Source organism: Leopardus geoffroyi, chromosome D1, assembly GCF_018350155.1.
Source record: "Leopardus geoffroyi isolate Oge1 chromosome D1, O.geoffroyi_Oge1_pat1.0, whole genome shotgun sequence".
In the NCBI taxonomy this organism is placed as follows: Eukaryota; Metazoa; Chordata; class Mammalia; order Carnivora; family Felidae; genus Leopardus; species Leopardus geoffroyi.
This window is the reverse complement of record NC_059329.1, coordinates 61,505,993-61,527,143: the sequence shown is the minus strand read 5'-3', so window position 1 is coordinate 61,527,143 and position 21,151 is coordinate 61,505,993. Positions and strand designations below refer to the sequence as shown.

The 21,151-nt window shown below is 38.1% G+C and overlaps 3 protein-coding genes across 3 annotated transcripts; 2 read left to right on the top strand and 1 right to left on the bottom strand.

The window, feature by feature from the left end:
- The first annotated feature begins 223 nt into the window (after nucleotides 1–223).
- LOC123600436 (olfactory receptor 52A5) lies at nucleotides 224–1,180 on the top strand. The gene has a single exon (XM_045482490.1). The coding sequence runs from the start codon at nucleotides 224–226 to the stop codon at nucleotides 1,178–1,180; it is 957 nt and encodes a 318-aa protein (XP_045338446.1).
- Nucleotides 1,181–7,561: 6,381 nt separating this feature from the next.
- On the top strand, nucleotides 7,562–8,512 carry LOC123602477 (olfactory receptor 52A5-like). The gene has a single exon (XM_045486963.1). The coding sequence runs from the start codon at nucleotides 7,562–7,564 to the stop codon at nucleotides 8,510–8,512; it is 951 nt and encodes a 316-aa protein (XP_045342919.1).
- An 8,213-nt stretch (nucleotides 8,513–16,725) lies between these two features.
- Nucleotides 16,726–20,490, bottom strand: LOC123602476 (olfactory receptor 51V1-like). The gene is made up of 2 exons (XM_045486962.1): nucleotides 20,468–20,490; nucleotides 16,726–17,671 (listed from the first exon to the last, which is right to left on the bottom strand). Exons 1-2 carry the CDS (start codon nucleotides 20,488–20,490, stop codon nucleotides 16,726–16,728), a joined length of 969 nt encoding a protein of 322 aa, XP_045342918.1.
- Nucleotides 20,491–21,151: the final 661 nt, after the last annotated feature.

Here is a 21,151-nt window from a genome sequence, read left to right as displayed (position 1 = left end):
TATGAAGTCAACGTGTTGTGTACCTTAAGCTTAGAAAACATTAAATATCAACTATATTTGAATAGTAAAGGAGAATGGATATTCTGGTATTAACTTTATCTAACTAAATATACTTTACTAAAAAAAAAACGTAATTTCTTCTCATTTTTAATTCATGTCGTCTTGACAGGGTAAAGAAGATGAAACAGCAAAACCACTACTTGATTCTGCTGACCAAATCATCATGCTCCTCCTCAATGGCTCAGTCTTTATGCCCTCTGTACTAACACTCATTGGGATTCCTGGACTACAGTCAGTGCAGTGTTGGATTGGGATCCCATTCTGTGTCATGTATGTCATCGCTGTGATTGGGAATTCCCTAATCTTGGGTATCATCAGATATGAACGCAGCCTCCATAAGCCCATGTACATATTTTTGGCCATGCTGGGGGCCACAGACATTGCACTTAGCACCTGTATTCTTCCCAAAATGTTAGGCATCTTCTGGTTTCATTTGCCAGAGATTTCCTTTGCAGCCTGCCTGCTACAAATGTGGCTTATCCATTCGTTCCAGGCAATCGAATCAGGCATCCTACTGGCAATGGCCCTAGATCGCTATGTGGCCATCTGTGACCCCTTGAGACACACCACCATCTTCTCCCAGCAACTCTTGACTCACATTGGAGTTGGGGTGACACTCCGGGCTGCCATTCTTATAGGACCATCCATTATGCTCATCAAATGTCGTCTGAAACTCTACCGAACTACGGTCATCTCTCACTCTTACTGTGAGCACATGGCCGTTGTGAAGCTAGCTATTGAAGACGTCCGGATCAACAAGATATATGGTCTATTTGTTGCCTTCAGTATCTTAGGTTTTGACATAATCTTCATCACCTTGTCTTACGTTCAAATCTTTCTCACTGTGTTTCAATTGCCCCAGAAGGAGGCACGATTCAAGGCCTTTAATACCTGCATTGCCCACATCTGTGTCTTCCTCCAGTTCTACCTCCTTGCTTTCTTCTCTTTCTTCACACATCGGTTTGGTTCCCACATACCACCATATGTTCATATCCTCCTATCAAACCTTTACCTGTTAGTCCCACCTTTTCTCAACCCCATTGTCTATGGTGTGAAAACCAAACAAATTCGTGACCATGTCCTGAAAATGTTTTTCTCCAAAAAACATCTGGATCATTAGTGGCTCTTTCTACAGATATTTTAGTTTGATTCAAAGTAGCAACATCAGTATAGCAAACATTTATATCTTCTAGAAATATCTATGTTAAATGCTGCAAAATATGAGGTGTTCGGCAACCATATTATACTTAGTAAAAATGATTTGCAATTCATGTTAGAACCAACTTATCTTATGATGAGATTTCAAATTTTTTCTCTTATTCCTGTGGGGTTTTTTTCCTGTTGTTTACTCCTAGAGCTTCCCTTCTGGCAACACTTAGACCTACATAAAAACAAATTGCAGAAAATAGCACAATTCCAGGTAAGTTCCAAGACCGTGTCTCATATCAATATTCTAAAACTGGTAACCCAACCCATAACTATAGTTCTAGATATATATCATTTTGTAATATTTTTTTTGCATCCATAGCTTGACAAATTTGGAATCACCCCCTATGTTTGTCTACACTCTCTGCAATACTGGTAAATAAAGAAATAATGTAAAATAGTGATAATAATAAGAGCAACTCCAAAACTATATGGACATAGAATACAAACAGTGATGAATTTGTATAGGAAAAAAATACACTAAAAAGATTTATAGAAAAGTTAAGCACATTCACCACTGTGTTTTTGTTTGTTTTTAAAAACAGTTTATTGAAGTATAATCCACATATAATAAACTTTCACATACATAAAGTATAAAACTTGGTAAATTTTGGCATATACACATGTATGAATCCATCACTACAATTAAGAAAATGAACTTAACCATCATTCCCAAAATTTTCCTTATGCTCCCCTGTGACCAATCCCTCCTGACGCTCCTCACACCCCTGGCAGACCCCTAGGAACCATTGCTGTATTTTTTGTCACTATGGAGTAGTTGTATTCCCAAGAAGTTTAAAAAGTTGACTCATACAGTGCATAACCCTTTTTGGTCTGTCTTCTTTAACTCACTAATACCTTATTTTCAGAAATGAAATTGTGATCAATACCTACATAGAATCAATTCTTCTAGAGGCACACATATTAACAATTTTACCCAATTAGAGTTTCACCCAAATAGAAAAATCATTCAACGACTGCATGTAGTAATTGCCTACTACAAGTATCTTGAGTAGAAGACCTGTTTCTTCTTTATATCTGTATCAACAATACATAGGGCAATCAATGCCTGAGACTTCTTAGAACCTCGGTAAATTGAATAATGAACAATTTAAACGTTTTCCGGGTGTGGATCAATGGTTCAAAAGGACCCAATCTAGAGGCTTAATGTAATATGCAAAATCATTGTATGGAATATCTGCACGGAAGTGAGTTTATTCTGATATTCATAAGATAAACTAATAAGATAAACTTGAATGGATCATTATGTAATGCTGAAATAAAGTATGAGCCAAACACAAAACTGGCATATGAGAAACTGACTCCCAAAATAGTGACTTCATATCTTTACTCTTTGGTGCTCCTGTGTCTACACACTTTCAACCTCTTTCAGGAGGCTTCATCAACACGTTATCTGGTTTAATTTTCTTCATTCTACCTTCAAGACGGAACCAATAAGATGATTATTAAAAAGAAATGAGTTGGGGGGTGCTTGGGTGGCTCAGTTGGTTAAGCATTCAACTGTCAATTTCAGCTCAGGTCATGATCTCAGAATCGTGACATTGAGCCCACGTCAGACTCCATGCCACCATGGAGCCTGCTTAAGATTCTATCTCTCCCTCTCCCTCTGTGCTTCCCCCTGCTTGTACACTCTCTCTCTCTCTCTCAAAAAAAAAAAAAAAAAAAAAAAAAAAGCAGGCAAGAAAAGAAAAGAAAACAAAAGAAATGAGTAGACAGAGAGAACTTCTCAGTCTCCAATTACAGACTTATACAAAGTCAAATGAAGAAATAACTCAAAAAACATACAATTACAAAAACTGGATGGGACGTTAGCGTTCAACAGGCAAAGGTAGCGGATATACTTGGAAATTCATGTTGAATCAAATAAGTAAGTGTGAGTCATAATATTCTTAATGTTTAATACAATTTATGTAAACATGAAATATATAAAATAAGAAATGGCAAATACCATGACAGAAGGAATAAAACACACTTGTTCACATCAGACAGGCAAAAAGAGATGCTTAATGCCATAATAAACACTTAAGTAACTCATTTTAACCCTGTATTGGAGCATTAGGTATTTCAGGAAATTGCATCCTATTATGGCATTATTGTGGAATTATTGTGGAATAATTGATGAGGACGTTATCCCTCAAAGAGGATAAAATGACAAATATATGAATTTTTGAGAGATTATATACAAAAAGGATAAAGAAAGAGGATAACTATGTGATATTTCTGGAAAGAAATAAAAACTAATAGAATACGATGATAATATCGTTATGATTAGGACTTTGTGTACAATGCTGAATAAAGCTATTGACAGTGGGCACCCTGGCATGTGTCTCAATCTAATGCAGAAATTTTAGTTTAACGGTCTTCTATACAGTATGAACTATAGGTAATTCATGGATACATTTAATTAGGTTAATGAGTTCTCTATTATTCCTATTTTGAGGAGGGTTTTATTTTGCATGCATATTCACTATTTTAATGTGCTTTCTCTGCAGCTATTGAAATGATATCATGACTTATTTATTTTGTTTACATGGAGAGTTATATTGGCTGATTTTCCTTTTTGTTGTTTATCTAATATTTAATTGACACATACAATTATAACAACAAACATAACATGTGCATATTTTGATTTAGAGGAAAACAGCTGACTGCCGACCAGCTCAAAATTCAGCTGGGGAGGGAAGGAGAGAAAGGCTGAGGGGAGACCAGCTCAACTCCCTGGAGCATCAGGTGGTGTGTGCCTGGCAGGGCAAGGGTGGTGCCAAGTGCCATAGTTCACGCCCGAAGTCACTTAAGAGCTGTGATTTTATTCTTATTTTGCAGATGATGGAAATGAGGCTCAGAAGAGTTAAAGTAAGTGTCCAGAAGCACAAATAGGCCGAATTTGGGTCCTGGCTAAGAAGGGGCAAAGCTGTTTCCTTCCCAAAGTTGGCTCTTTCTCACCACACGTTGCTCAAATGACCTGCCAGGATTATGTCACGTACATTTTGCCTCTGGCATTTCATTTCTAATTGGAATTGGTGCAGGAATGTCTGCACCAGTTAGCACATGGTTCAGACTCCAAGCAAAGGTAATAGTGATAGGTATTTGATCCTCTCAGGACATGAGAGCCCTATATTTTAGTGGTATCTAAATCTCCTTTTGCTATCCCTAGAGATGGTTTTTTCAGAGCACACTGCCATCCCTCCTGCCCTCTTTGTTGAACGAACCCCAGTCCATTTATTGAGAGAACTTCCACGTGAAGCACGATGGCCTGGTCCAACAGATTTCAGGTATGCTCCCAGTCCTCACATGGATCTGTTTGGTGTTTTGGGTGCCTTTTAGTCCTGTTCCCAGACCACACTTGTCCCATGCTGCACGTTTGGGAATATATCACCTTCTGAAGTTAGTATAAAGAAGATGTGACCCCAAAGTGGCGCTGCATGCAGTCACTGAGGAGCTGCTTCACTCCAAAGTTTGAGATTCCCTTGAACTGAGGGTTCCAGATAATTAGATGCAGATGCCAGGGTAACAGGCGATCACATGTACCAGCGCATGGGTTGAGATATATGTCACACTGACATATGCCTGATCTATGATGCAAGGAATGAGGGACTTACTCCAAAAGGCTTGAAATGAGAGCAAGAAGGGATTGCTTTCAGTGAGAGATGAACACAAAAATGGCGCAGCCCAGGAATCAGACAGATGAACAAGAGAGTTTCCTATACAATAAGCTCCTTACAGCTTCCAAACTTCCTCCCTACAAATTCCAAACACTATCCTCCCTGGGATCACGGAACTGAGTCTGGAAATCCTTTGAATCTCCATGGGATGGCCAAGAGTAAATAAGTGAAATAAATAAGAGGAGGCAATACTTTCTTTTGTTTTCCAATTTCCTTTCCTCAAAAACCATGGGTAAAGCTGGCCACTCCGCTCAGGCAAGAAGTGGAGTCCTGTGCTAAGCAGTCCCCATTTTGTGTTCCATTTCTCTGCCATCCAGGTGAGCACAAGGAATCCCAATCTCTGGTAGTTTGAAACACAAGTGCACGGTTTGTTTGACCAAAAGAAGATACTTCAACATTGCCCTCTCCTGGCTGCACTAAATAGATCCGTCTCCTGGGACTTGACTAAGAAGTTAGTCTTGAGAAATGGCAGCTGTTCTCCTCCTCCTTTACCATAGGGAGCAAAAAATATCTTAGTGTTTGCAAGAAGCTTATGAAGTTTGGTCATCAGGGAAAATTATGGTAGAAAACAGAAATATTCCACTGCTGGGACCAGCAAAGAGCCACTTCTCTTGCTCCAGTCACTTCCCACTGCTGCTTCTGGATACTAAGTAAGTGGGTAGTTAGGAATGAGCACGAGCTTAACTGGGGATGAAAGTACACGTCTTGAAGTATGAGTACAAGTACAGTCAATGAATCTAGACTCCCCTTGCAACACCACAAACCATGAAAGGAGAGAGTGCAAATATGTTTTTGATAGAGAATGACTTTGAAGTTTTAGGAACCACAATACAAGAACAGTCATGGTAAAAATGAGAATCTGCTCGAGGAAATTGGGAGGTGGAGGAAGTTAGCAGCATGCTACCAGACAAGATGGCTAGACCAACAGATGTTTTACTAGAAGGAGAGCAGGTCATGAGTTATTTGAATGTTGTGCTGTTACATCGGAAGATATAAGAGGGGGACAGTGGTCATAGGGAATGGGTTTCTCCCATATGAGGGGGTCTTTCTGAAAGTGAGCATTGCACAGTAGATAGGCATGAAAAGGCCTCAGCACACATATCGTCAGCTGCCAGGACCCCCCTGGTTTTGGGGGGTGATGTGGTAGAATAATCTCTAAATCATTCCAAGTTTAAAATTTCTGAGGAGAAATTAGGGTTGTTGGGGACCAGGGAGAAACTCAGATTATGTGTGGAGGCGACAACTTGTGCAAGTCATTGTCTAAGTCAGGCAATTAGTTGCCTGATTTAGATTGAGGAGACTAATCACTGAAGCCACCTTTCTGCTCACACTTGGAAACAATAAAATTCATCCATGCATAATCCTGTCAGCCCCACAACTGAACTATGGGTCGTTGCTGGTATACAGTCACTGGGAAGTGTGAAGTGTTCCCAGCAACAGTCTTTCTACCGCAATGAGAATTCTGTTTTGGAGGCTTCTCTTTCTGTCTCCGCTGCCTCTCAAGGCACTGCCACCTGAATGTACCTATGTGTTTGTCAATCATTTCCCTTGGAATCTCTGGGATAATTCTCAACGAGCCCCACCCCCTCATAGTTGTCTTGTGTCAGCTTCTGTGCAAGGTAAAATATTAGAACTTTCTCTTCCCTTCAATGGTAAGCAGCCCCCATTTATATACAAGGATTGTGTCTGCCAACATTGCCTCCATATGGACACCTGGGCTCCCAAACTTGTTTGCTCAACCTTACCTCACATCACCTCAGCATCTTGCACATTGCTGTCATGGTGAGACAGCTAAGGTTTCTCTTTTACAGCAGGTAATCTTTAACCCTTTTAATTTTATTTATATAGTGAAACTGTCCTTCCTCTCTAATATGTGGAAGAAAGAGTGTGAAGAGCTGTGGGTGCTTATCTAACTACAGGGTTCATATTTAACACTTGTGTCCTGAATCAGAATTGCCACTGAAAGTTATGCAGCTGCCAATGTCTGTCTGGATGGAGTCTGAGTTCCACAGCAATGTCATATTGACAAATTCTTCAGTGACAAGGAAGCTTAGGGTGAGGAGAGGCCATTTTATTAACGGAGTCACAGCCTTAGAAACAGACCTGCAATCAAAGAAGTGCTGGTATGTTCTGCAGAAATACCCAGCTTTGCTAGTCTAAAGTGAATGGAGGAATGAGAGGAGAGAGAAAACAAGAGAAAAGTCAGACTCAAGGTACAGGGGATTTTGACGTTTCTCTGTCTCAAGTTATCGTTTCAATTTTTTTTTTCTAATTTCCGTGACAAGGTTAGAAGGAATTGAAGATGGAGTGGGGGAGGAAGGAGAACACCACTAAGCAGCCTGATCACGTTGACCCCATCATAGGCATGGTGTGCAAATACTCAGTTTTCACATTGTGGATATCACTGCGCATGGGTGGATGATGTTGCTGAGTGAACCTTTCCTTTGAAATTTTCTCGTTCATTTAAAAATGATAAATAAGCTGATGTAGTTGTTTCTCCTATTTTTGTCATTCAGTAATTCTGTGACTGGATGAGAATAAGACATATCAGAGAACACAGAATCATAGTTTGGCAAACTTTTCCCCTTTGCTAAGGAGACCTCTGAATAACCATGCCTATTGCAAACGGCACCATGTTCATACCCTCTGTGCTGACTTTCATTGGGATCCCTGGTCTGGAAACTATTCAGTGTTGGATTGGGATTCCATTCTGTGTTATGTACATCATTGCTTTGGTGGGAAATTCTCTGCTTTTGATCATCATCAAATCTGAACCCAGTCTCCATGAACCTATGTATTTCTTTCTGGCCATGTTGGGAGCCACAGACATTGTACTTAGCACCAGCATTGTCCCCAAGATGCTTGGAATTTTTTGGTTCCACTTGCCAGAGATCTATTTTGATGCTTGCCTCTTTCAGATGTGGCTTATCCACACATTTCAAGGTATTGAATCAGGAGTCCTTTTGGCTATGGCTCTGGACCGCTATGTAGCAATCTGTTATCCACTGAGGCATGCTATCATATTCACTCGACAACTGGTCACGCATATTGGAATTGGGGTGACCTTGCGGCCTGCCCTTTTGGTAATCCCATGCCTCTTGCTCATAAAGTGTCGTCTGAAACTTTACCGAACCAAGTTAATATCCCACACTTACTGTGAACACATGGCCCTTGTGAAGCTTGCCACTGAAGACGTTTCCATCAGTAAATTCTACGGTCTCCTTGGAGCTTTTGTTGTTGGTGGCCTGGACTTCCTTTTAATCACCCTCTCCTATGTACAAATATTTATCACTGTCTTTCACCTGTCCCAGAAAGAGGCACGTCTTAAGGCCTTTAATACATGTATTCCCCACATATGTATCTTCTTCCAATTCTATCTCCTTGCCTTTTTTTCCTTTTTCACTCACAGATCTGGATCTTCTATTCCATCATATGTACATATCACCTTGTCTAACCTTTACCTACTGGTTCCACCTTTCCTCAATCCCTTTGTATATGGGGTGAAGACCAAACACATTCGAGATAAGGCGGTAAAGATGATGTGTTCCAAAGACCAGGCATGACGTTTGATGGAAATATTTCCTCCTATGGATTTAATGGCTCACCTAATGGGCCCATATGATCTGAAAGTCCAGTCAATAGTTTGGAGTATCATCATGTTTTTTGAACAAATTAATAAACATATAAATGATTGTGTTAAATATCCCATAGGATATTGACTTGGAGTTACAAGGCAATTAGAAGATATTGAGGAAAATAGAAGATCAGATGAGATACTGGAAAACTAAATGCTTGGCTATGGGAAAAGTCAGAATGCATGATTTTCCTCACCACCTGAAGCTGGTCTGTGTAGAATAGACAAATCAAAGATCCTTCTGCAGGTTGTAGTGGAACACACTGATTCTTTTGTACTTAGAGCTCCATGATCAGATTCTTTTATATAATATACAAGTCCCACTACATTCTTTCTCCAACTATTCTAAAATCTTCTTTAGTGTTTACTTTGTCCAGTACAAATTTATCCCTTGAATATCTCTTCCTTATATATAACCTGAACTTTGTTTGAAATAAATATCTATAAATATCTCCTTCTTCACAAAGCCTATCCTCATCAAGTAATTCATGCTATAATCAACTTGGTGCTTCTCATGACATCAAATATGTTTGCTCCAACAAATCTAGGACTAAGGCCATGCTTACACCTTGGCTTATTTTTATTGTTTTTAAGTGTTCATTTAATTTCTCACTTGAATAAAAGCAATGTGAGAAATGCTCTGGCATTTGGTGATTTATTTTTTCAGTAACGTGAAGACAAGTTTTAGATTTAGATTACAGACAACGTTATTCTAAACCTCTTTTCAATTATTTTCCCGATTCAATCAACAGTAACCCTTTGGCCTAAAAAACCTGGACAGAAATTCTGGAGGCTAGGATTCTCACGATATTTGTTTTCCAAAGTATGTTTTTCTTTTAATAAAGCAAAGTACATTTTATTCTGCATTAAGATGCTCATATACTAATAGTATTTCATAGAGAAACTGCATTTTGCAAGTCCATCATAAATGAGGGCAGGTAGTCAAATATTTGTCAAGAATATCTTATACAAAAAGCAGATTTCAATTTAGTAGAGAAACAACTGCTGAAGAAGTTGGTTACGTGCCTGAGTTCTGGAGTCAAAATGACCTTGTTCGAAACTCTTATTTTGCCAGTTCCTAACTACAGGCGTTGGAGTACAATTTACTATCACACATTCAGCCTTCTAAACTATAGATAAGGAAGAATAAGATACATTTTATTGGGAACTAGAGACATGATTGTCACTGTAATTTAATGGATACGTTTATGTAAGACCCTTCACATGGGGTTTGGGAACTGGTAGGTACACAGTAGAGATTATTCTGGTTATCATGCTTATCTTCATTTTCCTTGTAAGAATCTACATCATTCTTCTTGCGCTTGAGCTGAAATACTGAGCCACTGTTTTCAAACAGTTGTTAATATAACACCAAAATTAATTTAACAATACAAATTAAAGCTTTATGTATGACCCAATCTTTCACTTTTTGTTCACCTGTACCTGTTGATCGAAGTGTTACTTGTACCTATATCTATTCCCATATTTATGGATCTATATCTATCCATTTTTTTGTATTTATAAATGTGTGTGTGATCAAGTTTATTAATTTTATGTCATTTTATCATTTATATCCTTAGATTTATTTGCTTGTGTTTTCAGTTTTTGACAGAAGAGTGTTAAAATGGACCATTATGAATGTGGATTAGTCTGTTTCCCTTGTTACAGCTGCTGATGTCTTTGATTTGTGTACTTTTAAGCTATGGGTAGAAAGGCACTTCCATTTATTGATGCATGAAGATTTTAAAGAGATCTTCCTTGTTGATTGACCTTTTTATCACCGTGAAACACTTCCTTTCCCTAATAAGGCACTAAAGTCTCATGTTTGTTATTTTCTACTAACCTCTCATTTCGCTCAGTAATCCTGTCTTCTGCTCTCTGATTCAGCTTTCCTGAAGTATCACGTTTAACTCCTGTGCTTTAGCATTTTCTAATGTGCATCTGATTCATTCTCTCTCTCTCTCTCTCTCTTTATTTTAATTTAAATTTCTGGTATATTCTAATTTTCTGGTAAAATTCTTCAACTCTTCATTTTTAAGGACTAATAAATTATTTATCATTGGTTCTTCTATTTCCTTGCACATATTAAGCATTGCTACCTTAAAAATCCTTGACTGCTATTTACAATAAATACAGCTGTGGAGGGGTCCGTTTCTACTGCTTTTCTCCTTGTTTTTGAACTCATGTTCTTGTCTCTTGCCATGTCTACCAGTTTCTCACTGGGTGTTTGACATTATATAGAAAAATCATGAAAGCCAGGGAAAGTGTTATTTTCCTCCAGGGATAATGCACATCTTGCTCTGTGGTAAGCCCCATATAGGATCTTTACCTTGACCTAATCAAAATTTGGACTCAGTGGAAGCTGGTTGTACCACTGTATTAGCTGGTTTCACTTTTGCACCTAAGGCTTGGCCTGTTCAGGCTTTCAACTGTGCGCTAGGGTGCAATCCACACCTTGCACTGTAATCTTTGTGCGCCAAGGAAGACAAGAGTACCGAAAACAACTCTGTCTTGTTCAAGTGTTCCCTGCCCACTCTTTTGGCTTTCCAGTCCCATGCAGTTTCAGAGTTTAGCAAATATCTTGTCTGAAACCTAACACATTGCCAGTCTCAGGTCTCTGTTCCTCCATTGTCACCTGGAGAGCGATCCTTTGGTTTTCTACTTTTTTCTTTTAGGCTCTGCCAGAATTCCAAAAATTTGTTTTCTGACCCTCAAAACTGGCTGTATGCCAGGAGAATCGTCCTTTTTGACCAGGCAGAGCAGATGGCTCTTGGCAGATGTGGCTTCAGAAAGAGCTTTCTCTGTCCTCGGAAAGACTCCTCTCTGAAATTCTATTTCTTCAGGATGTCTCTGATGCATTTTAATTTCTTTTTACCTACTTTATTTACTTGTTCATCGAGTGAAATGTTGCCTTTAGAGTCTCCTTCTTGCTCCTCTTGAGCTGAATAATAATTTAGATTTTCTTTTACACAAAATATGTTTTATTACCTTATTTTTCCCTTTTTAATACCTTTTTTGGTATGCTTAGAAAACTTTGCCAATCACAAAATTTATGTATGGCTTTTAATATAAACAAAATGGTTTGTGATGCCTACGTGTATGAAAATTTAGTGGACAAGTTAAAATTATGCCATACCCCATGAAAAATCCCTATAGTTCTCTCCTTGGATAAACATATATGTTTTAAATTGAAACAATACCATTAATTGTATAAAACTCAAACAATTTAAAATGTTTTTTTCGTCCTTTATCCCTACTCTCTCATTAGAGTTAGTCAGTAAGTATGATATTCAGGCTTTTTTATACTAGAATATATGTAGAATTATTTTAAATAAAAATTAGATTACATCAAGAATATTTTTCTGCAGTTTTTCAGCTACTTATGAATAACACAGATAACTTTTAAAATCACAACTTTTGGACTTTTTCTATTTTTTTTTTTCAACGTTTATTTATTTTTGGGACAGAGAGAGACAGAGCATGAACGGGGGAGGGGCAGAGAGAGAGGGAGACACAGAATCGGAAACAGGCTCCAGGCTCTGAGCCATCAGCCCAGAGCCTGACGCGGGGCTGGAACTCCCGGACCGCGAGATCGTGACCTGGCTGAAGTCGGAGGCTTAACCGACTGCGCCACCCGGGCGCCCCGGACTTTTTCTATTTTTAAAATGCCAATGACGTTGAGTGTTATAGAAGTACTACAATTCAATTAATATTTCTCTCTAAATGAATATTTTTGAAGCATATTAATGATGTAATGAACCTTCGCATGCATGTAGTATTTTCATAGCTGTGTAAGCAATTTTGGTGTATATATTAATAAATATAGAATTACAGTATAAATATATATACGGTCTATTTTTATTATTTGCTGCAGTTATGTTCTGTAAAGTCACTGAGTTCTGAACCATTTCTCTTTAGGAGAAACACAAGCATCAAGTTGCTTTGAGCTCTGATCACATTTTCAATAACCATTTAATACATAATCTGTGTGTGTGTTTCAATTTAAAGACACATTTTAATATATATCAAACACATTGAATACACATTTTTTTAAAAAAAATTTTTTTTTTCAACGTTTTATTTATTTTTGGGACAGAGAGAGACAGAGCATTTACGGGGGAGGGGCAGAGAGAGAGGGAGACACAGAATCGGAAACAGGCTCCAGGCTCTGAGCCATCAGCCCAGAGCCCGACGCGGGGCTCAAACTCACGGACCGCGAGATCGTGACCTGGCTGAAGTCGGACGCTTAACCGACTGCGCCACCCAGGCGCCCCCACATTTCTTACAAATAATACATTTCATGTGGCATTTCCCTGTAATAAACATTAACCAAGAAGGATTTCACCCTTTCTGACCTTGGATAATGGATCTGTAGATTCCTTTGGATTTCACACTTGCAACAGTGCCATCCACTACTTTTTATTTAATTGATCATAATACCATGAATTCACAAACTTAGTCAACTTTCCATTCTCTCCATAGTTTCATCACACACTCTAGACGTTGCCCTAGCAATTGGAGTTGCAACCTCATGCACAGATGGGTAAAACTCCTCTTCCTTTTTCTGGATGTTCAGTATTTTTGATTCAGTAACATTGAGCTCACAGGCAACTATAACTTCTGCCTACAGGGAGCTTACCTGACACACTGTCACCTCCGTAAGATGGATCACAGCCTTGGGTTTAGGAACACTGGATGCACTTCAGTAGGATGCTTGGGGGCCATTTTCACCATCACCACCAACAACAAAAAGGAGTAAAATAGAGCATTAAATAGACCACAAAAATGTATGCTCATTTATTCGTACTAGAGATGAAACAAGAAGGCAGAGCTTAAGCCTGTTCAACCTCAGCTGAGGACATGTGTGTTAGGCAACTCAAATTTTTTGCTGCCTGGCATATGTCCACTAATGGTGACAACACTGGGGGCATTGATTCTGGGGTTTCAAATATATTTGAACAAGTAGATGAATTCCCAAATACAGCATCTGTAAATACTAAGTATCACCTGAATACACACACACACACACACATATATATATATATATATATATATATATATATATAAATGCAAACATACATATGTTGATATATATCCACATACACAAATATAATGCATTAATAGCTAACTTCTAATTCTGTTATCATTTTAGGTACAACTTAATAAAATACAGTATAAATATGTAAGCACGGAATTTTAACTCTGACCTTATGAAATGCTTATTGAAACTTTTTCCTTTTCACTATTATTCACTTGGGGTAATTATAGTCTATCATATTTCTGCTCAGTTTTTAGAGTTAAGACACTGAAATTTTATAGAAGACTATAGGAAAACTTCTTTTCTTAGACATATTCATAGGGAAAAATAAAAGCTCAACTTACGCAAAATGTAAAGTTCACCAAACCCATTTTATTGTCATGTTAAGGGGGATAATATTATTGCCCTTGGGCAACTCAAATTATTCTTACTCCAAAATCTGACTTCTAATATGCATAAAAATTTAAAAAAAATTATTTTTGTTTTTTTTTGTGGGGGGAGGGGGGGCAGAGAGAAGACAGAGAATCCAAAGTGGGCTCTGAGCTGACAGCAGAGACCCTGATATGGGGCTCGAACTCTTGAACCAGGGGCTCATAACCTGAGTCAAAGTTGGATGCTTAACCAACTAGGTCACCTATGTGCCCCCCAAATTTTGTTTAATGTAAACCTTAATGCATATATACTAGGGATCACTTATATTTTCATCATCAATCAATATCATAATATTGATTATATTTAATATAATAATGTGAAGGTTCCTCTCCATCCTTTTTCTCAAATTCCCCCTAACAAAGAGGAGAAATAAGGTCTGTTATTTCCCACTATAACTAGAACAGGTCAATTACCAATGTTTGGCCAGAAGTTTCTTTCAGAAATGAGCTACACATAGAGAAATAGGACTGATAGGAGAGGCAGGCATTCTGAAATAAAGTACCGTTACAGAGAGCCTAACAGAAAGGAGCCATCCGGGTAAAGTAGTCTGACATGGACAGAGATGTTTAGATAGACTGAGATATAGAGATGTGTGGGCTTTACAGAGTGACAGTTCTCAAAGGCAAGAGTAACAAACATAAATGTGATCTCTTTTAATCTAAAAAGCATATCACTTTTCTAATAAAACACTAAAAGATAAATTAAAGGTAAGAAACCAAACGTTAGTTTTCAAAATTGATTTTTTTCTCTGTTTGTGAGAATATCGATGATGGAACTTCATACACCTGAAGGTGTATGTGCAACAATATGCTTCCTCCCACCTCTGTAGCCTAACTGTAATTAGTCTCTGCTAATAACTCTGCTGTCCCAGTCATGGCTTGATATAGCTGTGATGAGGTGACAATATTTAAAGAAATTTGAAAAACAATCTTGAGACTGATACTATGGGATTCTTTTTTTTTTTTTTTTTTTTTTACTTTTTGATTTTTAATTTGGGAGGAGGTCAAGGTTTTTTCAAAAGCAAGAAACAACAAAAAATAACAATATCTGCATTTTGTTATTGACTTGAATTTCCTAATTTTATCCATGAAGAGGGTGAGACATAGAAATGGAATATACAGGAGTACCTGGGTGGCTCAGTTGGATGAGCGTCTGACTTCGGCTCAGGTCATGATCTCATGGTTGAGAGTTCGAGCCCCGCGTCAGGCTCTGTGCTGACAGCTTTGAGCCTGGAGCCTGTTTTGGATTCTGTGTCTCCCTCTCTCTCTGCCCTTCCCCCACTCAATGCTATCTCTCACTCTGTCTCAAAAATAAATACAAACATTATTTAAAAAATGGGATATACATTCAAAAGATTCTCACAACCATAATTCTATCCCCAGTTTAGGTGCAGATGTTTTACTTAATATATATGTGCCTTCGCATCCTACCTTAAAGATAAAGAGGTTGATCTGTCTTTAAAATTTCATGTACACTGACACCAAGATTTAAGTCAATTGACAACTCTCATGAGTATTGTAAACTATATAGAATTGGGGGTACATCGTAGACTATGTAGAGATATGATAACTGATTCAGTCACTGTTCACCAAATCTTTTACATTAAACTGTGTAATCTAATCTACCAATCCTGCATTCTATTAGGTGAGACAGAACAGGCTTTCTAGGCACTTTTGCTTAAACATATATAGAAGAGGTGTGAATGATCTTACAGGGACCTAGGGAAGGCTGCCCCGAAGTATGCCACATTACCATAAAGATTATGCTGAATTAAACTTATTTAAGAAACAGCCAGTGCAAGACTACTGACTCTTTGTCTCCAGAAAGCAGGAAGCACATCTCCCATGTGAAAGGTACCTTCTCTGCATCAAGAGGTAAAGAGACATCCTTATCATCAGAGATAGGGAATCAGGGCCAAAGTAGCCTATGTAAATAAATCTTGTAATTTTTACAGATTTATTACCCCAGCCCAAATTCTAGTCCACATTTAGAATTCTTTACTAATGGAAGCTCCTGAGCATAAGTTTTCTTTGTCCCGTCAATTCCTCACAGATGGATGTTTCTTTGTCTAAAATGTATAAAAACTTCATGTCTTGGTCATTTCCTTTGGTCTTCATTTTACTATGGACCTCTGTGTGCATTAATTAAATTTTGTTTTTTTCTCCTGCTAATCTGTCTCATGCCAATGTAATTATTAGACTAATTTAGAAGAACCTTGAAGGGTAGAGTAAAATTTTCCTTCTCAACAAACTCAACAGAGTCAACTTGTGACACATGGGAATAATATGCAAAGGCTACTTGTCCTATACAAGTAAACGTACCGATATACCAGTTCTATGAAAAATAAAATCACATGCTGAACTAGAATTCAAAAAGCATGGATGGTATCATAAACTTAGTAACTACCCAGGCAAGTGCTCACTGATACACTGGGGAACACAAGTCGGTGTAGTTAACGTTATGCTTAATTTTAAAATTAGGAAATGAGATCAGTAACACTTTCTCTGCTTATTTCTCCGGCTCTGGAAAACTAAATTAAGAAATGACTATAAATATGCCTTTAATCTGTTAAATATTACATATACATTTCTTATTTCTGCTACAAATCATTATCAGTCATTCCTCTTGCAAATACGACCTTCCCTTCCTTAGAACACACTAACTTCTAGTACTCAGTTTTGTTTAGTGAACCATCTCTGGATCCTGCTACGTATTTGTTGGGTTTTGACACTGTAGATGATAGGGTTCATCAAGGGTGGGAAAAGGACATAGATATTGCCCATGAGGACGTGGACCACAGGAGAGAGGTGCTTTCCAAAGCGGTGCACCATAGTCAAACCAATAATTGGGATATAGAAAACCAGAACAGCACAGATGTGGGAGACACAGGTCTTCAAGGACTTGAGCCGCTCGTCCCGGGATGCAATAGTCAAGACTGAATGCAGGATCGAGATGTAGGAGATGAGAATGAGCACCGAATCCAAAAAGAGTGTGCAGATCACCAGGGCTAACGCATAGAAGCTGTTGAAGCGGATGTCGGAGCAGGCAAGCCGAAGTAAGTCTTGGTGCAGGCAGAAGGAATGGGACAGGATATGAGGATGGCAGTAATCGAAGAACTTTAGGCGGACAATGGGAGCAGTAATGAACAGGAAACTCCTCCCTAAAATGGCCACACCAATGGTGATGATTCTCATATTGGTGAGGATGGATGTATATCTCAGAGGATTGCAGATGGCAGTAAAGCGATCAAAGGCCATGGCAAGAAGGACTCCAGATTCCATGCATGATAGACCATGAACAAAGAAGGTTTGAGCAATGCAGGCATCGAGACCAATCTCTTGGCTGATCCCCCACAGGATCCCGAGCACCGTGTGCACTGTGGACAGCCCCATGCACAGGTCAGTGAGGGCCAACATGGCCAGGAAGTAGAACATGGGCTCATGTAAGCTGGGCTCCGTCCAGATCACATGCAACACCAGGCAATTCCCTAAGAGTACCATAGCATAGATACAGGAGAAAGGAATGGAGAGCCAAGGATATTCCTGTTCCAGGCCAGGGAAACCCGTAAGGAGAAAGGTGGAGTTACTGATTTTGGAATCAGGTTGAATAGACATGGATCTCTAAAGATGGATACCTATCAGAAAAAAGTATACTAAACAGCTTATTAAGAATCATATGTGTTTTCCACTGCCTTAATATAAAGTTTGAAGTAACAGCTGTAAAAGGAATGATTGCACTTAGCACAAGAACTCACTACACGTAATACCAATGCTTGTATTCTATAAGAAGCTTCAATTTCTCTGAAACAGAGACTATGCCTCCATATGAAACCTTCTTATTCGTTCACTGACCCCATCAGAGGAATGTGTCCATATCCATAATCTCACTGTCACTTTCTACCTCAGTGCTTCACACACTACAAATAACAGACAAAATACCCAGCTTGTGAAGGTATTACAATGAAGTCTAAGTACACCAAATAGAAAAGGAAAACACATTCGAGTGTTTGCCTTTAAAACTTGGTGAAATGAATTGCAACTCACTGCCGTAGCGTGTAAGATTCACCTCTGCTTATTACATAAGACACTCAGTCATTTATAGAAGTCATCTCTCAGTCATGTTGTCCACTTGTACATGTACATTTCATGGACTTAATAAAGAACAACTATCGCTCACAGCAGAGACGGTCTTGCCAATCTTGAAAATGGATCTGGTTCTTTTCTCATTGTCACGGTGGCATGGATATTCCAGAAGAAGCAAGATTTATGCAGGTCTAGGAGTCGCTGGAGTAAATCCCAAACCCTGGGAGGTTCTGAGAGTGAATGATGCAACCTATAGGGGCTGTGCTTCTTTGGGAGAGTGAGAGAAAACCCATGGGAAGTATCTGTAGAGCAGATGTCCCACTCCACTAAATTTTGAATATTCTTACAAGTGCAGGTTTATAAAAATAATTCCTTCATTCAGGGAGATTTTGAAATGATACTGGACAGACAGTTCCAGAAACATGTAGTAGTTTGCTTCCTCCCTCACTGGTCTTTACATGTTTTTTTGAAGGACGGCAGATACATCCTATATAAGACAGGTTATTCTTATTGACATAAAATTTCATTTTATTTCCCTTCATTTCAGTATAACTTTTCTCTTTTTATTTGAACTCATGCCATCAGTATTCAAAGAGTTTGTGTGCTGGCAAATAAAATGTTGTTTTGTAAGTCATAACAGATTTGTATACGGTTGATAATCCTTTTAAACTGCTTGAATTAGAGTCTATTTTCATAACAGTAATGTTACTGAGCATTTTTTTTTTTTGCATTTACTGTGTACTAGGAATCTTGGCATTATGTAACTCTCAGAATTAGAGTACTTCTGTTATTAATTTAATTTCTAGAATTACTTAAGGATTATATCTTTTCATAGGCAGTAGACCACAGAGATAAATAATGTGCTTACAAAGCCAGACTTTCTGGGTTGAAAACCCTTCTCCAACCCCTGTGAGTACTGTGTCCTTGGGCAACATACTTAACCTTATATCAATTTTGGCATCTAAAATGGGGACAATTGGGATGCCTGGGTAGCTCAGTTGGTTAAGCATCTGACTTTGGCTCAGGTCATGATCTCATGGCTCGTGGGATCAAGCCCTGTGTTGGGCTCTGTGCTGCCAGCTCACAGCCTGGAGCCTATTTCAGATTCTGTGTCTCCTCTCTCTCTGTCCCTATCTACTTGTGCTCTTTCTCTCTCTCTTTCAAAAGTAAATAAACATTTAAAAATTGAAAATAAAATTAAATGGGACAATAAAGGGCATCTGTGTGGCTCATTTGGTTGAGCCACCAACTTTTGACTTCAGCTCAGGTCATGATCTCGAGGTTCTTTGAATGGAGCCCTGCATCTGGCTCTGCACTGACAGTGTTGGACCTGCTTGGGATTCTCTTTCTCCCTCTCTCTCTGCTCCTCCTCTTGTGCTGATGCTCTCTTGCTCTCTCTCTGTCTCTCTCTCTCTTTCTCTGTCAAAATAAATAAACATAAAAACCCATATGCAATGATTCAATAGCAGTTTTAAGAGGAAGTCTATATCCATAAATGCCAACATTAAGAAACATTTCAAATAAAAACCCTCACTCTTCTGGGGTGCTGGGGGGCTCAGTCAGTTAAGCATCTGACTTTGGCTCAGGCCATGATCAGAGCTTGTGAGTTCAAGCCCTGTGTCTGGCTCTGTTCTGACAGCTCAGAGCCTGGAGCCCGCTTCAGATTCTGTGTCTCCCTCTCTCTCTCTGCCCCTTCCCAGCTCACACTCTGTCTCTCTCTGTCTTTTCTTCAAAAATAAATAATAAAACATTTTTGAAAACCTCACTTTTCATCTCAAGGAATTAGAAACAGAACAAACTAAGCCCAAAGATGGCAAAGAGAAAGAAAGAACAAAGGGCATACTAGAAATAAATGAAATGGAGATTTAAAAATGTGGAAATTGTCAATAAAAGTAAGAGCTGTTTTTGTTTAAAAAAAAAGATAAAATACATAAATGTATAAATTGATAGCTGTTAAATTTCAGTCTTTCAGAAAATGTATAGAGATAGAAGAATTGGTGAAAATCTCTACCTAGGGAAAATGTATGTTTGTTAGTAATTCCTTTGAAGTCCTTACTTCTATTTTGGAAACTCAAAATTTGAACAAATCATTAATGACATAGTGGACTGATAATAAAAATAACTGTCAATCTTCCAGGGTGATAGGACATCAGGTTTACGTATCATATTGGCCTTTGTTCCTACTTCCAACTAACATGCATTTACATGTATATCAGAAGGTAAAAGTTCACAACAACTTGAAAATAAGAAAAAATAGTAAAATGACTGAAAACATGGAAGTTATTTTTATAATGTAAATGAGGCTATACTCTAAAGGAATCTGGTTCAAAACATGCCTCTTGACTTTATAAACATGAACAGAATCACCAATCCAAATAGAATAGGGAATACATTTTTTCCTTTCAACTACTAATCAGAGAGAGAGAGTTTAAAACAACAATGTGTATAAAACAGATTTTTCATAGATTATGTCACAATTTTCTTTAAAGTATGGAAAAAATAAAGAATTTTCACTAGAGGATGATAATTTAATTGTATTCCTTTATTAGTCAAAGAAATGAATTCAGACATTAATTTAAATGTTCATATGAAATGGAAGAAAGCAATGTTCTTATTTACTTCAAACTTATTCTAAATGTGATATTCAATAATTTTTTCTAACAATTTGTTTAAATTATAAGCATTTAGCAAATAATACACCCTAAAAATAAGCCTTCCATTTATTTATATTCAAAAATACAATAGAAAGCAGACTAGAATGACAAATCCCATTCACAAATGCAGCACCTGTAGATATAAATGTACATAAACACATGTAGAAACCATTAACACTCCGGTGGGGCTTGTAACGGCATACACCTGAAATAGAAATATATTCTTTATGTAACTGTATCTATTCTCCTAAAACATTTCCATAGTTGCACTGTGACTAAACAAATGGCAATATTTTTAACTTAACAAATATTTTAAAGCTTCTTAGGGAAGATTAAAAGTCAGAGAGATAAAAGAATTAAGG

Coding starts and splice junctions, on each gene's coding strand:
- LOC123600436 (XM_045482490.1), top strand. CDS start 224: ATGCTCCTCCTCAATGGCTCAGTCTTTATGCCCTCTGTACTAACACTC.
- LOC123602476 (XM_045486962.1), bottom strand. CDS start 20,490: ATGTTTATAAAGTCAAGAGGCAT. Junction 17,672..20,467: donor TTTATAAAGTCAAGAGGCAT/GTTTTGAACCAG, acceptor CCATCTTTAGAG/ATCCATGTCTATTCAACCTG.
- LOC123602477 (XM_045486963.1), top strand. CDS start 7,562: ATGCCTATTGCAAACGGCACCATGTTCATACCCTCTGTGCTGACTTTC.